The sequence below is a fragment of the Microchirus variegatus genome (genome assembly GCF_963457635.1).
Source record: "Microchirus variegatus genome assembly, chromosome: 21".
NCBI lineage: Eukaryota > Metazoa > Chordata > Actinopteri > Pleuronectiformes > Soleidae > Microchirus > Microchirus variegatus.
In genome coordinates this window covers 14879219-14903499 of record NC_139822.1, presented here as the reverse complement: position 1 = coordinate 14903499, position 24281 = coordinate 14879219, and the positions used below count along the sequence as shown (strand labels likewise).

The 24281-nt window shown below is 41.6% G+C and overlaps 3 protein-coding genes across 3 annotated transcripts in view; 1 reads left to right on the top strand and 2 right to left on the bottom strand.

Annotated features, from left to right (window-relative positions):
• Positions 1-7357, bottom strand: part of cnksr3 (cnksr family member 3) — a 45983-nt gene extending 38626 nt beyond the window's left edge. The window contains exon 1 of the mRNA XM_083907870.1: positions 7129-7357. Within this exon, the coding sequence (XP_083763996.1) occupies positions 7129-7180 (52 nt within the window). The 5' untranslated portion in view covers positions 7181-7357. The remainder of the gene's footprint in view (positions 1-7128) is intronic.
• Positions 7358-10293: 2936 nt separating this feature from the next.
• Positions 10294-16008, bottom strand: qpct (glutaminyl-peptide cyclotransferase). The gene is made up of 7 exons (XM_083907942.1): positions 15879-16008; positions 14362-14508; positions 13301-13582; positions 11880-12047; positions 11151-11250; positions 10865-10981; positions 10294-10775 (listed from the first exon to the last, which is right to left on the bottom strand). The coding sequence occupies exons 1-7, from the start codon at positions 16005-16007 to the stop codon at positions 10579-10581; spliced, it is 1140 nt and encodes a 379-aa protein (XP_083764068.1). The 5' UTR covers position 16008; the 3' UTR covers positions 10294-10578.
• A 1278-nt stretch (positions 16009-17286) lies between these two features.
• Positions 17287-23974, top strand: mocs3 (molybdenum cofactor synthesis 3). The gene is made up of 13 exons (XM_083907832.1): positions 17287-17459; positions 18327-18462; positions 18558-18650; positions 19310-19430; positions 19935-20009; positions 20168-20285; positions 20360-20468; positions 20554-20616; positions 21564-21727; positions 21813-21860; positions 22420-22516; positions 22597-22704; positions 23629-23974. The coding sequence occupies exons 1-13, from the start codon at positions 17367-17369 to the stop codon at positions 23784-23786; spliced, it is 1383 nt and encodes a 460-aa protein (XP_083763958.1). The 5' UTR covers positions 17287-17366; the 3' UTR covers positions 23787-23974.
• The last annotated feature ends 307 nt before the right edge of the window (positions 23975-24281 follow it).

The window sequence follows — 24281 nt, the reverse complement described above, 5'->3', positions numbered from 1 at the left end:
AGTATCATTGGTCTGTCCATCCTCTCTGAACAAGTAAAAGTAGTTAAAAAAACAAACGTGTGCTGGCCTTATAATAATAAAGACATTCACTACATTAAAGCAACAAGTCATTCACTTTCCACTAAGCTTTTCAGTGACTAATTCCTTTTAATATCACAGAGGGGGAACGAATGTAATGTACACTTGGAAATAAAACGTGTCAAACACAACCAACACAACTGGCCGTGGGCAGCTGATCCTGTTCTCCCCGCTGTGAGAAGACCACAGGTGGGGGAAGGGTGAGTCATCTTCGATGAAAGGTAGTGGTGAGCGACAGTGGTTCACCTGCAGGCCAGAACACGGCAACAATGACGCAGCCACATGGACATGGATGGTGATGCTGGTGAATGACGTGTCCCTAGATTTTGTTTTAATGCTCACACACAAACACACACTCCCCATTCGCAGGTGAGGTTTGTTTGTATTCTCGCCGGGCACCTGTTGTTCTCCCTTGTAGCCGTGACATATTAAGAAAGGGACAGTCATATTTCCTGTGAATAATGTGCTGTCGGGTGCCACAAACAGACGGTGATTAAGGGCAGGAGGGAGGCTTTCCCAGGTGTCTACACTGACAAAAACAAAAGAGAGGATTCTATAGAATCTCCAACAATCGTACCTCCTGGTCCAGGAGCAGCCACTCCCTGCTTAAACAAATTCAAAACCAACATATCGCTCCAATGTCCTTTGTACAACCTATTTGAGGAGAGATCCCTGGAACAAATTTTTTTTTTATTTATTTTAAACTGGCTGGTGTTTTAGCCTCTGGCAACATTGCAGCCAGCAGCTGATTTTAAGTTCAGTGAGTTTAAACGGCTTCACAACGAATTCCAACAAAACATGTCAGGTTGGATCAGTCACAGCTTACCTATATTAACCCGTGAGCTTAATGATATGACTTCACTGAAATGTGTTTGTGGAGTTTTCTGTGGAATCCCAACGAGATTTTCAAATGTAACCAAATGTAAACTGACACCTGGCGCAGGTGTATGACTCTGCCTTTGTGTGCTTCGGAAAACCAAATATACAAATGACCACAAAAAGGGAATAAAGCTTTGTTTAATCTTCCAGATGTTTTATAGTTTCCTTGTCAATTCCAACCAATTTCATATTTCCTTGTACTTGGGCGACATGAAGCCTTTCTGATGGTGAGCCTGGGGTTAGGGTTAGCATTAATCAGGCCCATTACATGCTGCCGTGTGTCCATCAACACTCTTTAATTGTGCAACCAGTCAAGAGTTGGCAGACTTAAACGCATTTCACGGCAAGTGAAAACGTGAACACAAGAGCGGGAATCCACGAACAGCAGCAGCTCTAATGTGATACAAGCACCATGTCAGGAAAATGCAAACTAAATAAATTGAAAGTCAGAGAGTTGTGTTAAAGTTTAACCACAGGATTGGAATAATAAAAAAAAAAATGGGTTAACAACCAGACAGGAATTCAGTCAGTCTCTGTGGAGGACTGGGGAAAATATGAACTAGTCTGGACATGTTCAGAACAATCTGGCACACTCCCAATTGCCCGGCATAACCCACAAGTGGTTAGCAGTTCATAAAAGTATACAGATCAGTTCATAATCATAATGACATCGCAGTCCATTACAGTGTAAGCTGGTGGCAGGATGAAAGAGCTTTGTGTTTATTTGGTCAGCTCGGGGGGAACCATCATTCCGACTGGGTTCAGCGTTTTAAATCCGTTAAAAGCAACTGGTGGTCCTGGACGCAACAAAGGACGAATGTGACTTGTTTTGACTGCTTGTTCCCCGAGCAGCTTGGTACGAAAATAAAACACCCGTTGACTACATTCCTCTCATGTCCTGTGGTTATTTGAGCATAACTGAATTAACAGTGCTTCGATGGGCAATACTAACACAGCCATTCACTTCTTTTTTTCCTTTCACCAGCATAGAACTGCTGCCGGAGCAATTTGAGACTTCACAACACTGAACGCCTCGTCTTTAAGTAAAACGACAGGCAAGCTCAAAACCTAGTGGACGTGGACAGGTGCATGCGCTTCACATCCCCGCAAGTGAGGTCAGGAAGCATGTGACCCGCATTTACTCTCGCCGTGTCACCTCAGATTGGCGCTTTTACACCCACAGCTTCAACGTCACACTGCGCAGGACAATGCTCTTATAGCAGAGCAGGGCCAAAAGGCTCACAGGCCCTGCTAAGCTGAGATTATCAGGGAGATTTGCAATGCATATTTTCGATTTTGAATGAAAAGCAAACAGGTCTATCCCAGGTTGGCAGGAGTGGGGCTTGGTCTCCTCCATTGGCACAGGGAGAAGAACCGTTGGATATGCAGGCAAATGCAGACTGATACTGTTAACTGATAAAAATCATAACTCTGATAAAGGGCTGTACCCATGAAGGACCATTACTGTGTGTGCTGTGCAAACAGAATCAAAGCTGTAACACCTGCCCCTCAAATGTTAACCAACGTTTAAGCCATTATTTAAAACTGATTCTGAACTGAACACATTCTCCTGTTCTGCCTTTGTCACTTGAACAGTGATAATAACTATTGAGGATTTCTCTAGAAGTTAACATATGTCAGAACTCCTGAGGCTACAAGGCTGAGACAGTGGGCCGTGTGAGAAACAGGCCGCGAAGGGGCCGACAGGAACAAAACCATGGCAGTCCCTTTTAGTTATCTCTCCCCAGGGGGAATCCTCTTACAGCACTTCCCCAGAACTGGAAAGGCCATTTTCTATGGAAAAGTAACACAGTTAGAACACAAAAGGTCAATTTTAAAAGGATGAATGACTGGAGGACTTGCCACTGGTAAATGACAAAGACAGGAGTTTTAACTTTGAGAACAGATTCATTTTCATTTGAACAAATGATTGAACCTGGTTACGTCTTTGCACACATGAGGCCACCAAAAGGGGCGTAGAGATCTCCACCGGTCCTAAATCCTTCTTCTGAAATAATATAACACAAGCAATACCTGATGAATACACACAGCCTGTAGAGCATGAGGGTTGCTAAACTGGATTAATGATCCCTGTGGTGGTTATCCAAACATAGACCTCCACTTGTTCAATGGAGCCAGCACTAAAACGGAGGCAATGGATGTCTTAATAGGGGTGAGGTGTCTGCACAATGTCTGTTCACACTGCAGTTCAGGTCAGATAAGGATCATGGGCCGTCATTCCCCACACTTCACTATCATTTCTGTAGATAAAACTGCTGAAGGTACCCATTAGTAAAATCACTCAGCATGAGTGGACTCAATGGTGGTATTTTCCCCAAGTACACCAAATGCTATTCAACAGCTTTTTTCTGATAGGGCTGGGCACTGACCTCAGAATAGCAGCATACAAACTAGTTTATGTTGCCACAACCAGTAGAGCTCCCCAATTAAATTCAATCAAGGCTAATGCACAAGATAACTACTAGATAGTTCCCATTATTGAGACCAACATATCAGTATTCACCTAAATCTAAATTCACAAAACAACAGGCAGATTAGTGAATGGTGCCTTATCCGACACACTGACAACCGTCTTTGCAGGATACAGCCACAGACAACCTTGCTGCAACTCATACGCTTCCACCAACATGACGTCAAATAAACACTTGACTTGCTGACCATCTACAGCAGTCAATTGGTTATCAGGAATGCCCACTCATGATCCAAACCCAAACGTCTTTGAAACAGATGTATGGCACGAGATCAGCCGGACTTGTGACCTCATGATCCGAATAAACTTCATCAGTAAAACTCACGTGCCTGATCCCTTTCCAGATATGTGGCTTTGAAACTTGATTAACCAGTGTTTAAGTATAAAAATAATGCGTCCAGTGAGTAGTGAACAGCACATGGCCTTAGCATAATAAAAAAAACATTCAGTCAGACAATAGTTGTGTAGGTTTGCCTGTCTGTGATGCCTTGCCCAGTCTCATTGCCAGTTACTACAAAGAGGATAAGCAGAAAGGGAAAGAAGGAAGCACATTTGTAAATGAGAAGTTATTTGGCTGAGCTGAGGCTAAACATTCCCTGGTCAGTGCCAGCACATCTCAGCTGAAGCTCTGCTCATGTGGATTCAGGACTATATTTGGAAAATGACTTTTGACTTGGTGAACGCGGGTATGTGGGTCAATGTATTAATGCCACTGCTCTTTTAATTCAACCTCAAACATGGAAACTACATTAAATGACAAATGAAATTTGTGCTGTGACATCTTTACTGTCATTAGAAAAGTGCAAGTTTCCCTAAAGGCAAGCCGCCACACACATGACATATGGCACACTAATCATGCGACACCACAGGTCCGGCTCAAAGATCCAAGCTTGTGGTTTTCGGAAAAGTGCTCCAGGGCATCTCCAATCTCCAAACAATCTACAACAGTAAAAGGACCAAGCAGCCTTTCACCAGCAATAGGCCTCCCCCTTAACCACTGCTTGATCCCCTTGAACAATGCATGTGATTAACAACTGTCCCAATACACAAAAAGTCCCTGTCCTACTGGTAAAAACAACCTGAGGCAAATGAGAGGATGATTCCACACAGGGTAGTTACTGGGACGTGGGGGCAGCATCCCTGGAAACACCCATGTTTACCATTGGTGTGAATAGGTCAACATAAGGCCATGACCCTACTCCCAACAAGGGTTTTTGATCTTCTCATCTTGGGTAAGGAGGAAGGATTACACAAGTTAATCTTCAATCACACGATGTTTGTGGCTTATACGCCATGTTTTGCTGTACAGTCAGTGTTCACCAAGGACATAACAAGGTCTTTTTTCCTTCCATGGACAGAGTTAGCAACTTTTGGTCCTCTCTTAACCACTTTTCTGATCACAAGGACATTCAACATACATTTATGGCATAAATCCCTTAAGCTGAATTTTCACCTTAAGACATTAGCCTGGCACTGGACCGATCAGTGCTATGTGTAAACTCGTTTTGTTTATGATGTCATAAAGCACTACAGCACTTTGAAATTCATTTGAATGCTTTGTCTGTTTTGTTGCTGTGTCTGTCGGTCAAATATTTGAATAGTAATAGTTGTGCACACCCATAGACGGTGTCTCCAAGTGAAGAAAATGACGATTGAGCTTTCCTGGGTGATCATGTAATGATGCATCGTCCAATTTGCTGAATATCCACTGATGAAAGTAATGGATGTTTCACTGCAAGCTAACCTTGTGTTCCAAAATTTCATGAGCCAGGTTTATATGAGGAGAATATATGAAACCATCCCATTAGTGATGGCTCAAAACCACTTTTCGTGTCCGACATTACAGATATTACAACCTTGAGTCCTTACCAACATCAGTCAATAGTCGTTTTACATCTCTTAAACTACTAAGCCGTTAACATATCCAGCAGATGTATCATCTAACAATAATTGGCCTCTTATGTAACATAATCTCTCCCTATAGAAGAAATTAACAGCCTACGATGTGATTTTTACAATCTGTTCTTAGAAAAATGTAAAATCCGATCCGATCCAAAAACTCTGAATATCACAGAAATAGTTTTTTCGATCCAGTGATTTTGACCAGTATAGGCAACAATACAGCTCATCCCTAAATCCCATGAATGTTCTACTGTCATTTCAGCGAGTTCACTCCTATTATGTCGGTCTGAAGGGGTCCGCAAATCCAGTGGTTAAAAGCTGCAAAGAAATCTGCCGAGTCAGTTTTTCATGACACGGATGGCATTGGGACCTGTGTGGACAACTGATCCTCCATCCAAACAAGCCTCGGCTGAGCTGCCGTCCCTGCACACACTGACGCTAACCCCTCCACAATCCCCTTCGGCTCCGAAACTATAGCCGCGCACCGGAGGACATGCCTCAATCAGCAAGAACAGCAACTCCAACCCTGTCACAGCTCCAAATACCAACAGAGGTGCTTGCCATGACATACATATTATGAGATTGTAAAGGAAATCACCTATGATTTATTTTTGGGAGCATTCATACATGCTTGTGACAGTAGAGCAAAGAAGCCGCTTAGTCACACATAAACAGCTTCTGTAGTTGAATACAGACACACTTCACTGGCTTATGCTGGGGAATGATAGCTCTGCGACTAACTCCATACCTCAAATACCATTTGGTGTCCCTCACTACCTCACTAGACATACCTATGCTGTGACTGAACTTGGGTTCAAAGAGTAATGGTGCCATTAACATAGTGAGCATACATGTCAGGCGTGGGTTGTTATGGGGTGTCAATGCCTGAAAAGCACCAAAACAGAGGTCTGACTGTAAAGTGGAGCATATTACTCGAATTATACGACTTAGTATTTTTAATTGGATAGTAACCCAATTAAAATAAACATTACCTACATAAATAAAACTCAGAATAACAATAATAACTTTGTACATGTGGAGTTTGCTGGGTTAAACAACATTTTAAATGCAAAGAACCATACAAAATATAATATAATATAATATAAATGCAATTCAATAAATGACTGTGATAATACTCTACTTTAATTGTATCTGCTAGTAAATATTGTGGAAAAATTAGGCTACAGGGGAAACAGATAAGCTAATGTTGCTAACATGACAAAAAAAATCATTACGTATGTCATATAATAAACATGTAAACAAGAATGAGGATATTATGGAATTAAATTAAATAATATGAAATTTTCTGCTAGCAACTCGTGTGAAACACCATAATCTGAATATGTGATTCAAAATGTAGTCTTTACCTTAATTACATATCAACATTGCGTCATTTAAAGAGGTAAAATCAGCGTGTGCACAAAGTTTAATGACTGTCATTCCTCACTAGTTCAAACACGAATAAAGATAGTTTTTTAAATAAACGAGTGACACAGAAAGCAGTGTATTTGAGACAGAATCAAACAGTTCCCCTTCAAGTGATAGTAATATTAAAGAAAAGACAACACAGCTGAGAGTAATTAACTTAGTAAAGTGAGGGTAGGAACAGATGCAGAGTCCTATTGTTGTGGCGGAGGTATGTGTGTTGACACACAGGAGCAGTTTCTACGAAACTAGCTGGAGAAAAAAGCAACAGCGCAAGCGTGTACGATGAACAACTGTGCTGCTACTGTTTATGTCAAATATAATAAACTTCCACTGAACACCAAACAGTTTACCTCTCATCCACTCCACGACTTGGGTCGGCGTCCACTTCGTTATCGGCTCCATGGTTTCTTCTTCAACGCGATAGTTGAGAGACAAAAGAAGAAATAAAGACCAAAAAAAACCTGTGCTAAACTTTCACGTAAGGAATGAAAAACAAAAAAAGAAACGAGGAAAGTGCTGTCACATTCTTCGTAACTGCTCGGTGCCGTTCGCTTGTTCGTGTCCACTCACTCCACGACTGTGTCCACGCATGACTGGAGTGGAGGTGGATATGAAGTGAAATCCCCCACAGACGCAGCTCCCGGTCCGAGACCCGTGCTGCCTTCACGTGCTGCTGGTAACACTCGGAAAAATGTACTGAGCTAGCAAATACTGAAATAAGCTGCTTTTTGGTCTGCTGTTTTCATTGTTATTAATATTAAACTAAAAATTCAATGTTTAAGATCAAGTTTTTGTTTTTTTGAACAAACCACCCGCACAAATACCATTCAGTGTGTAACTATTTCGTATAAAACCCGGGATTTACGTGGAGCACTTGAAGGCAGCGTAAGATAGTAGGTAGTTTCTGTGTGTTCGCCGCCCTCGTTTGAAACTGGAGGCGTGCAAACTCAACACAACAGTGTTTAGTCACTCCTGAAAAAATATGGATACACATGGATTAATATACACTCAGCTTGTCAGCACGATTTTAATCATTTCCATTTTAACAGACATTTAAATATCAGTTCACACTTTTGCAGCCTGTAAATGGTAACAATTAAAGTTCCTGAATCACATTGATGCTATTTTACACTTGCATGAAATCAGTCACAAGTGTAATGTTAATAAAAATATATATTTGCAGTCTTAATCGCTCAATATCAACTTTGACTGAACACTGCCCTCTGCAGGTGATTTGCGTCCATGCACGTCATGTAGTTGGCTGAGAGTCACATTCTTCAGGGACTCATGACTTGCTGATTGTATCTAATCTAGCAGTTTAATCATGAAACTAGAAACTAGAATATGGCTGGCCAAGCCACAACTACCTGGCTGAAATATAATTTCCTTAGTTAAAATAAAAAAAATATTGTTATGTCATGCGATAATTATTCAGTCTTGTATAAAGTACAAGTATGTTACCAGAAAATGACTTTTTCAAAGTCACTTTTTATAATGTTACTGAAGTAAAAGTCTTAAGGTATATGACATTTACTGTATTTAAAGGTGCATTATGTAATAAATCAAGCAACTGGCCATAAAATCCTCTTAATATGTCACAGAGACTGAGGAATAATGTTCATATAACAAACTGAACTCACCAACAACAACAGTACAGCCAAAATATTTACATTTAAAAAAAATATTTTGCAGACTTTGCAGGTATGTGGCGCCACCTACCGGCGTCTACCAATCATTGCAGTCGGTAGAGTCTCAGCCGCCGAGCAACCACGGGTTGCCAGTTACGTCAGAAAACGAAACCTAAAAGACCTCGGTATTTTGAATTTGAATGTAGTAACCGTTTTTGGCCACATTCTTACATATGGCACCTTTAAGTATCAAAAATATTTTTCTGATACAAAACATGCTTAAGTCGTAGAAGTAAAAGAATTATAAAAAAGTGAGGAGTTAGGACTGAGCCATGGTAGCTCAGTGGTAAGGTGAGTTGTCTTTCGACTGGTTGTGGGTTCAATTCCTGGCCCTGCTAGTCTATACATGTGCTTGAGCAAGACGTAACAAAGATAGTTATAGGGGAAATGTAGTGGAGTAAAAGTACACCATTTATTAATGAAATGCAGTGGAGTAAAGGCAGAAGTTGCTAGAAATACAAATAACAAACTAACGTATGTGCATTTTGTAACCCTAACCCTAACCCACGTCACTGGTGTCATTTAAATACTAGGAAAGCCATGGTAACCTCTGATAATAAGGCAAGTGAGAACAATTAAAACGTAAAACAAGCAAAGGAAAATAAATAAAAAATCGACTTGACTATGGGGCTATATTAGTTTCACTATCATGTTGTTTTCAACATTCTGACACATACCTTTCACTGGAGAGTCCCAGCCCTTCCCATGACTCAGCTGGAGGCTGTTGCACTGTATACACGCCGCACTGTAATCAGCTGCAGATTAAAGCTCAGCTGTTATTAAACTTCTTGGGTGATGCATCGCTTTGCTTTCAGGGCAAAACAAAAGGAAAAGAAATTATGAATATTTTTTTCTCTCCCTGCTCTGTTCCAACACGCCGCTTTGCCGAATTAAAGCAATTTAATTATCTCGACAAAACAACTTAAACGAGACTTAACGTCTGAGCCCGAGCCGTTTTCTTTAATGATAACTGACAGGTTGACATGAGCTTGGTAACGCAGCACTTATACTTGGCAGAGACGAGGAGACAACTATGTTGTATTAAATAAAGGGATCAGGGGAAACTGTTACTTATGATGTGGTTCAGCTCAGTGGAAAAATACCTGTCTTGAGTTGACTAATGGGGCTTTGAAGAAGTAAAACATTTAGCCTCCATCGACACTATGAGAATATGTTGGACTCGGAGTCACGTTCACTTCTCATGGGAGTGGGGCTGGATTGAACAGGATTTGGGTGGTGTGGAATTCAGGGGAGGTCCTCCCTGATAGGATTAAATGAATCATGGGATTGTTGTCGAGGTGAGGCGGAGGGATGGAGGGATTGTTTGGTCTGCTTGGGAGGAGAGGGCCCGAGCTTCAAGGCTGAGAGCAACAAGAGACGGGGGTTGAGAGCTAATGGCACGAGCTATTTTTGCTTTCCTATGAGGTTAATCGCAGAAAAAAAAGGGTCCACACTTCCTCATCCAAAAAGGTCACCTTTCTTTATTTTCTGCTTTGTATTTATTCTGCTCCCAAAAATACAGGAAGTCCAACCTCGGCCTTGTGTATTATTCCAGGGCTCTACGTTTAAGATCGAGGCTACTGCAGACGTATAAACAAAGGCAGGCATGTGAAACATCAGCACAGGAAGTTATCCACATGGCTATCTTAGATGACAGGATATGAAGCGCTAAATATGTGTTGTGATAATATAAACACACGCCACTTCCTGCCACTGACAGGTTTACTTTTTATACATTGAACAGATTTACTGTGGGTAAAACACAGTTTTCAGATCTTTCCTGTTGCAACTGGTACAGAGCACGTGTCTGAAGGCTTGAGGGGAATTGTGAAAACAAAGCACAGTGTAGCGTTTGGACAACTCGTGGTCATGATTTCATCCCTTTTTCCTAGCTTTCCTATTCCCCTCATCTCTGATACAAGCGGTGAAGATCCGTCCGCAGAGATCAGCCATTGATCAGGACAAATCTTAACATAAAGATCTTTTTTAATCAAAATGAAACATCCACTTTGCAGTTGAGCAGTAAATGCCAGTCTTTAAAATATTACTAATATTATTACAGTGAGATTTATAACAGAAATAGAGTTGCATGCTGGGAGTTTACAGAACCCTCTATGGGTTTGAAGGGAGCGGTGGGTCCGAGGGTTCTGGAGCGACGGCTGGTCTGGTGTTGAGGTACTCCAGAACGAAGACCTGTATGATCTTGTTGAGGTTCCGGATGGTGGAGCGATCCAGGTTCTGCTCGTTGTCGTCAAACGTGTGCCACACCGACGGGAAGGGCGAGGGGATGAGGTGGACGACGCGTACGCCTGACAGAGACGCAACAGAAAGGGAATCAGCCAACAGACTCGACGCGTTTTAACACGTCGTCGTTTCGTCGCCGTCGCGTGCGTCCTACCTTTTTTTAGAAATGGTACGTGATCGTCTTCCACGCGTCCAAGTGAATGTTCAGGCCAGAAATACTCCACTCTTTCCGGATGATTCTCCAGCTGGTTCATCAAGTGAAGACGTATTTCTGAAGATTGCATTGGAAGAAGAACAAAGACGTTTAGCCAAGACGTTTTCCAACATTCTTAAAATCCAAAGAAATCCACATTTCTATTCATGGTAACGGGCCCATGTCTTTTTGTTTGCCTTTTAAATCAAGGATAACTTCAGTATTTAAAAATGTTAGATCGTCGTACCAATGTTCTGCAGTCTGGAGAGCCAGACTTTTGTGTTGGGGAAATGAGTGCCAAAGCGTGGGTCAGCAGCTCCAAGCAGATCCAACAACACAAACAGATCCTGAAGAAGAAGAAGAAGAAGAAGAGGGGAAGAAGGGTGTGAATGATGCTGCCGAGCTGTCTCACATTCGTGATGACAAACCGACACTAGATACTGTTTGCTTTATCTGAGCCTGTCCACACGGGAATGTCTCCATGTGTTGATAAGCTCAGTAATCTCAGTCTAGCCGGGATAGGGAAATAATATACCAATTAATGTTGTTATCATAGAATAAACGATGCGTGATATCATGACAATAAACGCTCCTAAGTGAGTTTAAAGGCACCATATGTAAGAATGTGGCCAAAAACGGTTACTACATTCGAATTCAAAACACCGAGGTCTTTTAGGTTTCATTTTCTGACGTAACTGGCAACCCGTGGTTGCTGGGCAGCTGAGACTCTACTGACTGCAATGATTGGTAGACGGCGGTAGGTGGCGCCACATGCCAAACCATGATTTCAAAACATAAACATGATTTGCAGTGTGCAAAATAATTTTTTAAATGCAAATATTTTGGCTGTACTGTTGTTGTTGGTGAGTTATATGAACATTATTCCTGAGTCTCTGTGACATATTAGATTTTATGGCCAGTTGCTTTAGATTTATTACATAATGCACCTTTAAGTATGAGTAGAAGTGATTCATACTATGCCGTGTAGTTGGTTGGTGTCAGTGGCCCCAGCTGGGTGAGGGGTGTGTTCCATCTTATGGGCCAGGTGGCGAGAGCCGTACAAGGAGTCTATGGGGCTCCAATGGAAAAAAGCCTCCTCGCCATCGAAGAAGATCAACTGCAGGGTCAGGTTGCCGTTGGAGCTCTGGATAGTTAGAAGATGAGTAAGTGAGTGAGGTAGTGATGAACCGTTACTGTGTCACTTTCAATCCAAGGGTTTTGCTGCCCTCCAGTGGCAGAAACAGTGAAATACAACGACCAAATTGTGTTTTCATCCATTCATTGTGTACTACTTTATCCTCCACATCAGCTGACATATGGATGTCCAAACTTTTTTAACGAAGGCCGGATTTGATCATTTGATTAGATTTCCGGGGGGGCCAATGGTCCCTTCAGACCTTTTTTTAACACTAAAAGTTACATACAAATACTCCGTTTTATAATAATTATATTATCATTGTCATAACTATCACTTTTAAATGGCAACGCAACCAAATCTATGCCATACACAAGTGGAAAAAATGAAAATCTGGAGTCAGATATCATCTTTCTCCCCACTGTGACAGACAGCTGAGTCATCGTCTTCCCCATAGATATAGGGCTCCAAGCTGTCACACAGAGTGACAATTCAGAGGAGCTCCGTGAATATTAATAAGTGTTTTAAACCATGCACAGGTAAACACCGTTGATGGCAATTTTATTTAAATAAAAAAAAAAAAATAGGGAAGACGTAACAATTATTATGTGTAGATTAAACAGACTAAGGATGGGAATCGGTATCAGAATGAAACCCTTTGGACTATTTTGCCCATTTGTCTTGGTTATAGGGCTTTTTCATTACTAAACAGATCCTCCTGATGTGAATCTATCTTCTCTGTGTGTTATTCTTCTTAAAACTAGAAGCCCAGGTAGTCAGGAAAAAGCTAAGTTTTACAGCTGGAAGGATCAGAGCGCCACAGATTATGAAAAACACAAAAATGGCCTGTGTTTTCATGAGTCATTTTGATCAAAACAAAGGCCTCAGACTGTGCAAACCTCCACCAAGGCTGCTCAGTTTATGACCACCAAAATCTAATAAAATCTTCATTGGGCCATAACCTACATCCCCAAGAAAGCTCCTTCCCTGACGGAGTTAAATGTAGAATAACCAGTCAGAGAAATATGCTCTATAGGTACCATCTTATTTCCCCTCAGCTTGAAATGATTACTTTTTCCTACAGTGAAGTTTTCTAGGATCTGGTCCAGTCTACCACATGTTTGGTTTTGCTATTCCAGAGCTTACAGCCTATGCTGTTGTACGCCTCAGCTATGATTCACAACCACACAAAGTCTACCTTTAACTAAGACTTGTATTGCATCATATCATAAGGCCACACTAGTATATCATGTCAGTGCTACCTTCTGATCCTTCAGTTCTTCATCCAGAGCTCGCGCCAACTCCAACATCATGGCACAAGGGACGGCGGAGTCTGTGGCGCCGAGGAACTCCACCCCGTGCCACTGCGACGGGTAATATTTGCTGTCGTGGTGACAGGCCAGAACCAGGCGGCGTTTGGCCGACGGGTTGAGGGTGGCAATTATGTTGGTGAAGGGCTGATTGCCGTAGGGCGTTTGTGACATGAACTTGTCCTCGGTGACTTCCCAGCCTGCTCCGAGGGAACCGAGGGTGGTTTTGATTTGCTGAGGGGAAAGATTGACACAGACATAAACACAGACACACAAATCTGTTGTTGCACGCGAGCAAATCAAGAAAAGAATCAACTTAATTCACTTTGGTTGTCCTTAATTGAATATACTAGTGCAGTGCACGTAGGAAGTATGTTTTCCTTTAGTGGGATAGATTGAATAGACGCAGACCAAAGAATAGATTGTGTCTGCGTCAATATAAGGTACGTCTGGATAGTGGAGACGCTCAAAGGTCCATCTCGTCCCAAACTGTAAACAGAAAAATTTTTGAATGTAGAACATACACTCTTAGAAATAAAAGTGCTAAGTAGAACCATTTAAGGTTCTTCAGCTTGTCCTCACAGGAGAACTCTTTTTGGCTTCAGGTAGAACCTTTTTTTTCCCCACCTGGAACCCTTTTAAAACCCTTTATTCAGGAAATGGGTTTTAAAGGGTTATCTGGATAAAAATGGTTCCTACTGGAACCATTAGGGTTACCAAGAACCCTTGAAAATCCTTTTTCCGGAAAGGGTTTTTCAGATGGTTCCAGGTAGAACCTCAGCCCTTGTAGAAGGACCCTTTTGGAACCCTTATTTCTAAGAGTGTACCAAAACATTAGTTAAGCATTTTACACTCTCGTTTGTCAGGAATCACCGCAAAACAGCCCAAAATCAGGTGATAGCGACTGCTTATCTTTGTCTTGATTTGCCGTGATGCTGCAACTAAACTGAGTTATTATAAACTAAGTGAAAATAATCGTGCTTTTTAACATTTTTCTTGCCACTTCTTATCACCTGCTGCACGAGGAGGCTGCCCTCAGAGCCCGGGTACCTGGTGATCAGCAGCGGCCTCAGATAACTCTGCCACATCGTGTTCAGATCAGTGTGAGACAGTGCCGTGCGGATTTCATCTTGCGTTAGCGTGATGGCTCGGTGCTGGAGCTGAAACACACAGGGAGGATCAGAAGAAACAGAAATGGCACTGGTTTCAATCAGTCAATGCAGTGTTTTACCGAAGCCACCTCTTCAGTGAGAGACACAAGAGACAATTATACTTTAGAGAGATCGTCACCTTAACGTTGACCAATGCTTTTTGATGGATTTGGATTCATAGCTGGAGGAACTGTGTGTGTGTCCAGTCCAGTGTGTTCACAACTGCAGTCACAGGTTAAACAACATATTGATCCATCTCTATACCATGGCTCGTTTTTATCTATTTGGTCTCAAAGTTCAGCTGCTTAGAGCCATTGTTGTCGTGGTAACAACCGGAATGGAAAATGGGGGAATAAGGACTGCACAGTCAATGCATGTGTGCGTCTCTCTCGTGGTCAAAATAAGAATCAAAGGGAGGGAATTAGCAGCTATTTTCATTGTTAGTCCAGGTTTCTCAATTAATCAGTTCATCTCTTTTTTCCATTAAGCCCAGATCTCATTCAAAAAACATTTATTTAAGTCCAAATCTACAAGATACTGAAGTTACTGTGCTATATTTAGCATTTTGCTTCATAAAATAGTGATCACGAGCTACTCTGGAGTTCTCAGAAGGAACTTTATCATTCCGGGAAATCATTGGCTGCACTGTATAAGATGTCTGTTCATTTCAAACAAACAAATCCCCTTTCAGAAATATGAGTCAACATACCGCTATTGGTCGACTCATGATTTGGACCTGTAATTACAGCATGGCCCATACGGTATCATTATGTGGTCACAACACGGTCCCTTAAAGAGCTGGGGCTCACTGAGCTCAGAGAGGGTTATGGGGGGGGGTCCACTTAAGGTCTATAAATATCAAGCTCTGCAATTGGAGGATCAATGATGATGGCTGTGCTGCCATAGCAACGGGGGGAAAGAGACGAGTGGTAAGATGAACATAAATGAGGGGACATTAGTGGCCAGGCATACCCAGGTGCATCCCAGGAGATTTATACAACAACAAGCGCCAAGAAACTGTGTGCAGAGGATTGATTGATGTTCAGCGCTATATGACATTCATAATATACTCCTATATACTATATAGGAGCTGAATATGGAGACCGAAAATACTGCAGTGTGATGTTTTAAGAGGAAACATGCAGAGATCATAGCAAAGTTGAATTTAACAAGCTATATTTCTATTTAAAAAAAAGTGGATATGTGTGCATTCCTAGTGGTATTTCAAAATGAGTGTGACTTAAGCAATGCATCATGTGAGCCCTGACTCAGGCAGAGAGGTCAGCCACGCCGAGATTCACAAACATAACAAGTTCAAAAATGGTCCCACACAAACACACACACACACACTCGCTCTCTTTCTCTTCATTCATGTTTACCTTTTCTTGAGTCCAGGGAATGGCATCGGAGAAGTGGATGAGTGTCACGCAGGCGGCCAAGGTGGAAAGCAAGCGCACTGAAGAGAAGGAGGAGGAGGAGGACGAGAAGGAGCAGCTCCGCTCAGCCATGGCTGCTCTCCACATTCCTGTGTGAGAGTCTGTCGTCTCACAGAGCATCTGATTCTGACCATGTGAATGCAGGAGGCAGGTCTCAGCAACGCGTCACTGCATATGTGTGTGTGTGTGTGTGTGTGTGTGTGTGTGTGTGTGTGTGTGTGCGTTACCTCCTCAGGACCTTTTCTGGCATAAACACTGTCCTTGACCAACAGTCACCAAGCAAATGGTTAAATACTGTAATGCTTTGTGCAAGCAAATGAATGTAGTCAATACAGAGCTGTGTGTGTGTGTGTGTGTGTATGTGGGTATTTCTCATGTTGCGGGGACCTACATCTGTTTAGACAGGGCTCGTCTTCCTTATTACAAGATTACAACACAAGAGATTACAAGTAGTTAGTACATAAGGTTAGAGTAAAACTCCAGGAAATTAATGGATGTGTTGTTTTTTTTAGGGTTAAGACCTGATTTTTAGGGTTAAGGTTAAAATTGGGTTTAGGTTAGTGTTAGGGTAAGAGTTCAGGTTATGTTATATTTCTCATGTTGTGAAAACCTATCTTTGTAAGGACATTTTGACTTGTCCACACAACTTTAACAGGCTTTTTTTGAGGATTAAGATCTAGTATTAGGCTGTAAAAGCAGCATCCCTCTCTCTCTCTCTCTCTCTCTCTCTCTCTCTCTCTCTCTCTCTCTCTCTCTCTCTCTCTCTCTCTCTCTCTCTCTCTCTCTCTCTCTCTCTGTGTGTGTGTGTGTTTAACTCACCAACATTTGAGGGTCACATCACATGACGTTCATTTAATCTCAATGAACCCATCACATGCTTTTACTGCTGATCACATACAATTTTACCTGGATTTAATCTAATCTAATCTAATCCTAATTTTCCTCATTGTTGCTACAAGTACCTGTTACACTTGTTAAGAGTCTGAGTTTAATTTTGTCTGCATGATCAATGGCTAAGTGAGTAAACCATATAAATAAACATGTATCTAATTTAATATTTATTATTCTGTAATGTTATTCCTACATCGTTCTATATGTTCTCCCCAAATACAGATCTTGATTTTATTTCTTACTTTATCCATTCATAAATAAAGTAAATATAAGAAACAATACAAGAGAAAAACACACACAATAAATACGTGCAGTACCAGCGCTTCTACGTCATCTACCACGTGGTTACGTTTCACGCGGTCAACCCGGAAGTGGGCTGCGAGGGGGCGGTGCTCTATCCAGTTCATATTATACATCCATGCTCACGCTGCAACGCTTGTAAACATCCGTTTCCGAAGAAAGTGCCTCTTTTTTGACACTTACACGTCATTTTTTGTTTTATTTATTGCGGTTGTTTTGCGTTTGTGCTCTCTGACAAACATGTCTCAGGAGGTTTGTTGTCTGAAAGCGAAACTCAAAGAGCAAGAGAATGAGATAGCTGCACTGAAGAATACATTGGCTCAACTGGAAAAGGTCTGGAAGTTTTACTTCATGTCAAGTTAACGTTTATTTAAACAGCAGTTTACATGTATATAAACCGCCTGCACCTAAATGTGTTATTTTCAAAACGGCATTAGTGTTACACGTCGGTATTTCTTTGCATTTGACTGTTACTAAAAACAAAGGTATTTACCGTTAAAAAGCTACCATATGATATCCATATACCATATATAACTGGACACTGTATAAAGAGAGTTCTCTAAATGTTATAAACAAGGCTGATAAATCACTTTGATATCTACTAGTGTACCGGAAATCAGACATTTTTACTGTACATTTTTAGAGATATTTCAAATTAAAAGTCCCTCAATGGCACTTTTTAATTGAAAAAGAATTTCTCAACTTTGAGATGTGCGAATGCTGGACAGTTAATTTGAAATTTCTCAAACTGTACATTAGAAATATCTTAATTTACAGCATGCTGGTAATCATAGACGTCCCTGACCTTTTCATTGCATCTCAAAGTCAAAGTGCAAATGCGGGACTTGTACTTGCAATTTCTCTAAAACTGTGCAGTCACACAAAATGAAGGAAGTCAGTGTAATTATATTAAATCAAACTCATTTCTATAGGTCAAATTTACAAATCGGTTTGCCTCCGGGTTTTTTTACACTGTAACCTGAACGATAGCTATTTTAATGAGTCTTTATTATACTAAATGAATATACAATTCTATATCATACTATTATTATTATATAATAATAATATCCATCCATCCATCCTCTACCGCTTTATTATTTAAGGTCAAAGGAAATGTATCATTAATATGCCATACTAAAGGCTCAAATCTGCAAACTAGTGTTTTTTATTCAATAATAACTATCCATGGTTTGATCACAGCAGAGTCATACCTCAGCTCCGGAGCTTCATAACAAAGTGACGCCTCTGACCCGACTGAAAGCCACGCCGGCCCTCAGCAATGACGACATCATGCGCTACAGCAGACAACTCCTTCTACCCGAGCTGGGTGTTCAAGGTATGTCTGCTGAGCACAGACGGTGTAAACATTTTGGTAACGCTTGCTTCACGGCTCGACTGAACACAACGGAGTAATGTCTTCACTCTGCACAGGTCAACTCAACTTATCCAAGACATCAGTGCTGGTTGTTGGCTGTGGAGGTCTAGGCTGCCCCCTGGCACAGTACCTTGCTGCAGCAGGCATTGGTAAGTAAATCATGACCTTGTGCCAAATTAAACAACGTATTAGACCTTCTGTAATTGCCCTTTATTTTGAAATCATGCATACTATTGTCACAAATATCATTATTGGATTTTCATAATGGAATATCATGATGTAATTTGAAGCTCAAATGACCTATCTCTACTGAGCAGTTGGTTTTTCCCAAAAAAAGTTAGACTGGCCCCTTCGTGACCAGACTAGACATTCAGTGGCCCCCAGGAGACCCCTGCTTTAAACTATATTTATATATTAGGTGTGAGATGCCAAGTTTTTTCTAAAATTAACTGTCTGATGATGATAAATAAAATAAATGTGGCGGCAAGGAAGAGGTTTGTTACCAAAATAATGTATTTACTTTCCTCACACATAGAACATGGATGTATATATACTATCCATGTTGTGCTGTTTAATGAATAAACTTGGGTGTACTGTCAATAGTAAGAGTGTATTCAGAGGCTATATTTGTTTAATGACTGGTTTTCTTTTACTGCAGAACTAACTGGGGAAAGAATTAAGCCTGGGGGAAAGAATTACAGCAACGGTTTAGTTTAGTTGTAAATGGATTCAAAATGAGACGAGGCAATGACCAGGGAGTGTGGATCAACACAGACCGACCTCTGTCTGTTATTCTCTGTCTCTCCAGGGCGCCTGGGTCTGCTCGATTATGATGAGGTGGAGCTCAGTAACCTGCACAGACAGGTGCTGCACGGCGAGGAGAACCAGGGCTGGGCCAAGGCTCTGTCTGCAGCCGCTGCAGTTAGAAGGTACTAACCGGTATTTGTACACATGTCGTTTCAGACAATATACAGCACATATAAGTCAAAAGTAATTATGTATCCTGTTGGAGGACATAAGTGTTGGAAATCACTTGTTGGAGACATTGATTTCTTTTCACTTGTGGCAAAAACAGCTGTATTTATGTGCACGTTGGCTTGCTGTGCTGTGCCATGTATGCTGGCGCACTCCAGTCTCACCACAGCTTATATTTGGTTGTGCATTTCTCCTCGGTCTGCAAATATTGTGTAAACATGCTATTTTAGAGGGCTGCTTCTCTCCCTCACAGTGGGCCTACTGTGGTTAGCACACACACACAGTGTAGAGCAATGGCCACACGAGGGCGTCATTTCACTGACTTGCACACAGACACAGTATTTTGAGGCTGTGTCCCACTTATGTCATGATACACATCCTTTCTTTCCTTATTGTTCATTTTTTCCATCCATGATTTTGCAATTTAAAAGAAAAATTGTATGTGTTTTCTGGTACAGGTTGAACTCCACTGTGGAGTGTATTCCCTACCACCTGCAGCTATCGCCAGGAAATGCCCTGCAACTCATTCAACAGTATCCTACTGTGCTGAGCTTTTTGTCACAGATATTCCTCACTGCTGCCGTCGACCATGTCCTATTCAAGCTTACCGTTGCCTATCGTAACACCAAAAGAGCAACGATCCGTCAGATTGATAAACTCTGTGTCGACGCCTTAACCCCGCTGACCTCATGTATGACATTGTGGCCGACTGTTCCGACAACGTGCCCACTCGTTATCTTGTGAACGACGCCTGCGTCCTCAGTGACAAACCTCTGGTGTCAGCAAGTGCACTTAGGATGGAGGGTCAGGTAAGTAAGTAAGAAAGGGCCCTTGTTTTTCCTCATCGTTTCCTCGTAAAAATGATTCATGCGTGTGTTTGTAGCTGACGGTGTATAATTATCACGGAGGCCCCTGTTATAGATGTCTGTACCCAGTGCCGCCACCTCCGGAGACGGTGACCAACTGCTCTGATGGAGGGGTATTAGGAGTGGGTGAGTCCTTTTCTCTGACTTATGCACAGAAGACAGAGTCTTTGTGATGATTGGTTCTTTGTAACATCGTGCATTTCTCTGTTAGTTCCAGGGATAATGGGCTGCTTGCAAGCTTTGGAAGTCATCAAGATTGCATCTGGACAAGGAAGTATCCTTTTCTTTGCGGTATTTGAGCGACCGCATTACATACAGTATCTTCCTTGGACAAACTTTATTAATAATAATAATAATAATAATAATAATAATAATAATAATAATAATAATAATAACTAGATAGATTTTGTAGCATTGGTGCAAATTCGCCAAAAACGCCTCCGTTCAGACAGATCTAGACTGCAGGCCGAGGCCAAGTCCGTTAATATACGGCTTCCTCTTTGTGCATTTCAGTTTCGGGTTTCATTTCCTGATGCAGCAATGGACTATGTAAAGTGGCGATGGCTTTCTAAAGTACCATGTAGCAACATCCATCACATAATAGCATAGCAGTTTCTCTTATAGCACCTCCTGAGGGCCCGGATTCCACACAGTTTTTCCCTTGACTCCCGTATTAGAATATTTTCTAATATCATGGTCTGTAGATGGTGAAAGACGTGTAGTATCTGCAGTCTTGTGTTGAGAAACTAAATGTGAAATCCAATTTATAAACAAACTTTCATACCACTGATTGCTAAAACAAATTATTTCTGAGTGTGTTGCAGCCGTCACATTTAAAATACAATGAGATTAGTCAGTGAAAACACTGAAAATATAAAAATCAAGGTTCAGATTTTGTATTTTGTTGTATTTTGAGGACGCGTCACAATTTTTCTAAAGATGAGGTTTGTATTAAAGAGATTACGTTTGTCTTCCGATCATACAAAAGACCTCAGTGCATCATCCATCTTCTACCTCTTTATCCTCCACATGAGGGTCACAAGGGGGCGCTGTGCCAATCTCAGATATAGAGACAACTAACCATCCACTTTCACATTCACACCTACAGTCAAGTTTAGCGTATCCAATTTCTAGTTTGCACTAAAAACCCTGTTTAAAATGAAGTTACGTAGTGATACTTTAAAAAAAAGTAGTTTTTTTCCTTGATTTTGATCGTTCCAGCTTCCTTTGGTCAGCAGCTGCTGATGTTTGACGCCCAGGACGCGAGGTTCAGGTCCATCAAGCTGCGGCCCAAGCAGGCAAACTGCGTCGTGTGTGGAGAGAACCCCAGCGTCACCGCGCTGGTCGACTACGAGAGGTTTTGTGGGTCTGCTGCCACGGATAAGGTCGGTCGCAAGAGATGAACCTCTTTTCTTTTCCTAGGATTTCCTAGGAAAATGTTCTTATTGCCTGGTTTTCCGTGTGTTTCAGTGCCGCAAACTCAACCTCCTCTCCAGGGATCAGAGGATCGCAGTGCAGGTACGCAATACGTCCTCTAGAACACTCGGGTATACTGCGTGACTCCCCGTATTTAGTGCAGTTTATTGTAAGATTACTCCCAATTTTCTCCGTTTTTTATGTGCATTCATAAACTGATTAACATCTCGGTGCCCGACCCAGCCCCAAATGGGAAATGACTTCAAAAATGTGCCTGTAGATTTTCTATGGGAAAGAATAACATGTTCTATTTGGCACAGAGAGCAGTGGCAGTGGATTGCATCTGTTTATATTTCTGCAGAATTGGCGCTTTCAAACCCGCTGAGTCGTTAAGCGCAGAGATGGGGGATCATGATTGATTGGGCTGTAATCGAGATTGTGTAAAGGGCTCCAGATAGAAACGACGCTTGTTTCCTGTGATTTAAGCAAAAGCAGTCAAAACGGTCATATTATTCTAAAAAAAAAAAGAAAAATTGGAATCCACAAAGCATTTCAACGTTTTTGGTTTTCCTGTCAAACTGTGGGACATAAATCAAAGACTTTGAATAAAGCCACATTTTGAATTTGATTGTATAAGTGCTGTTTTTTATTATAATTCCAGGATTATCAAATTATACTGGATAATAATGAGCCCCATCTTTTGTTGGACGTGCGCCCTCTTGTGGAGGTGGACATATGCCACCTGCCCTCCTCTCTCAGTATCCTTTGGGTGATGGAGACACAACCAGTCTCACTATGTTTGTCCAGTTTCGGTTTCTTGTCCTTATGTTGGTGCCAGACATCCCGCTCTCACGTTTAGAGGAAAGAAAGGGCGAAGACATGCAGTTATTTCAGGAGCAAATCACTCGGTTACAACAGCAGATGGCAGGTGACCGCCGACCTCCAGGTAACGTGTCGAAAAACACACCATCTGTACGTGTTGTTTGAAAGCAACAGAGAGGAATTTTTGCATATTCACTGTCCACTGTGTAGTCTGTTATTCTGGACACCTAGTAGAAGGTTGTAATGACGTTGCTAGGTGACATCTTTTTTTTTCCAAAACATAGAATGGTCAACCGGAGCAGCTGGCCTGCTTTAGAGCAATTAATAGTCACAACTTTATTTCGGTGGTCCACTGGATTAACTGAGTGGTGCTTGCTTTGTCAAAGAGCTAAATTTAGATTTGGTGAGTTTTAGTTAATGCTTAATTAACAAATGTGCAACAATGCTGTGCCTTGATCAGGTTAAAGGTGCATTATGTAATAAATCTAAAGCAACTGACCATAAAAATAAAAATGTCACAGAGACTCCGGAATAATGTTCATATAACAAACTGAACTCACCAACAACAACAGTACAGCCAAAATATTTGCATTAAAAAACATTTTTTGCAGACTGCAAATCATGTTTATGTTTTGAAATCATGTTTTGGCATGTGGCGCCACCTACCGCCGTCTACCAATCATTGCAGTCAGTAGAGTCTCAGCTGCCGAGCAACCACGGGTTGCCAGTTACGTCAGAAAACGAAAGCTAAAAGACCTCGGTGTTTTACATTTGAATGTAGTAACCGTTTTTTGGCCACAATCTTACATATGGCACCTTTAACTTCGATTTACTTTTCTTTCCTGGTGAGTTTTATCTCGCCACAGCCTTGATCCACTGTTATCTTTCACTCAAGGCTGCGTCATCGTAAGCATTTATCTCAACTTCTTGCCTGCAGTCTACTCTTGTCGTCCGTCTCAGTGTGAATCGGACGATTAAGTGGTGTCTTAACTGAATTCATAATCTAAAGCTCGGTCGTGCGTTTTGTCCCTCTGCGGTTCCCCTCCAGTCTATGTGATCTGTAAGCTGGGGAATGACTCTCAGAAGGCCGTGCACGTTCTGGAGAAGATGAGCGGATCGGAGTTGGACAGTATCGCAGTAAAGGACATCCGTGGAGGACTGATGGCGTGGGCAAGGCTAATTGATCCCACATTTCCACAGTATTAAAGGGTTTGTTTTGCATGTAAATTGTGCCGTTTCTTGTCTGTACAGTGCACCTCGCATATTAAATGTAACACGGCAGTTTTTTAAACGAGTCATCTGTTGTGTGTCAGCAAAGAAACACAAGCTTACACATTGAAAACACAAGCGTTTTTGCAAAATCAAGTCCCTCTTCCTGTGTTTTCATGCATTATGACCTAGACTTTTTAATGTCAAGAGTCCTTAAAGTGGACACAATTTACCCAGACTCTTTTCACATGTCCCACTTTTGCACGGGGGAGTCCCTCTGGGAATTTTGTCAATAAATACAATACAAACAAATCACATTTGTTTCTGATTAACTCATTGGACTGAACTGTCACTGTTCAGGCTCAGGCGCAAAGACACAGAGAGAAATCACAATCTAATGTTTCCCTTCAGATATTTGTGTAGCTGCACTACTAATGACTGTATCCTCTTTCTTGTAAAGGCTGGACAAACGGTAACTGCAGCCTGTAGGTA

Bases quoted from the DNA above. Each gene is read 5' to 3' on its own strand.
- qpct (XM_083907942.1), bottom strand. From the start codon at position 16,007: ATGGCTGAGCGGAGCTGCTCCTTCTCGTCCTCCTCCTCCTCCTTCTCT. The intron at 13,583-14,361 runs GTGATAAGAAGT...CTTTCCCCTCAG, and splicing joins GCAGCCTCCTCGTGCAGCAG to CAAATCAAAACCACCCTCGG. The intron at 10,776-10,864 runs GTAGGACGCACG...CGTCTCTGTCAG, and splicing joins CGTACCATTTCTAAAAAAAG to GCGTACGCGTCGTCCACCTC.
- mocs3 (XM_083907832.1), top strand. From the start codon at position 17,367: ATGTCTCAGGAGGTTTGTTGTCTGAAAGCGAAACTCAAAGAGCAAGAG. The intron at 18,463-18,557 runs GTATGTCTGCTG...CACTCTGCACAG, and splicing joins ACCCGAGCTGGGTGTTCAAG to GTCAACTCAACTTATCCAAG. The intron at 19,431-19,934 runs GTACTAACCGGT...TTTCTGGTACAG, and splicing joins GCAGCCGCTGCAGTTAGAAG to GTTGAACTCCACTGTGGAGT.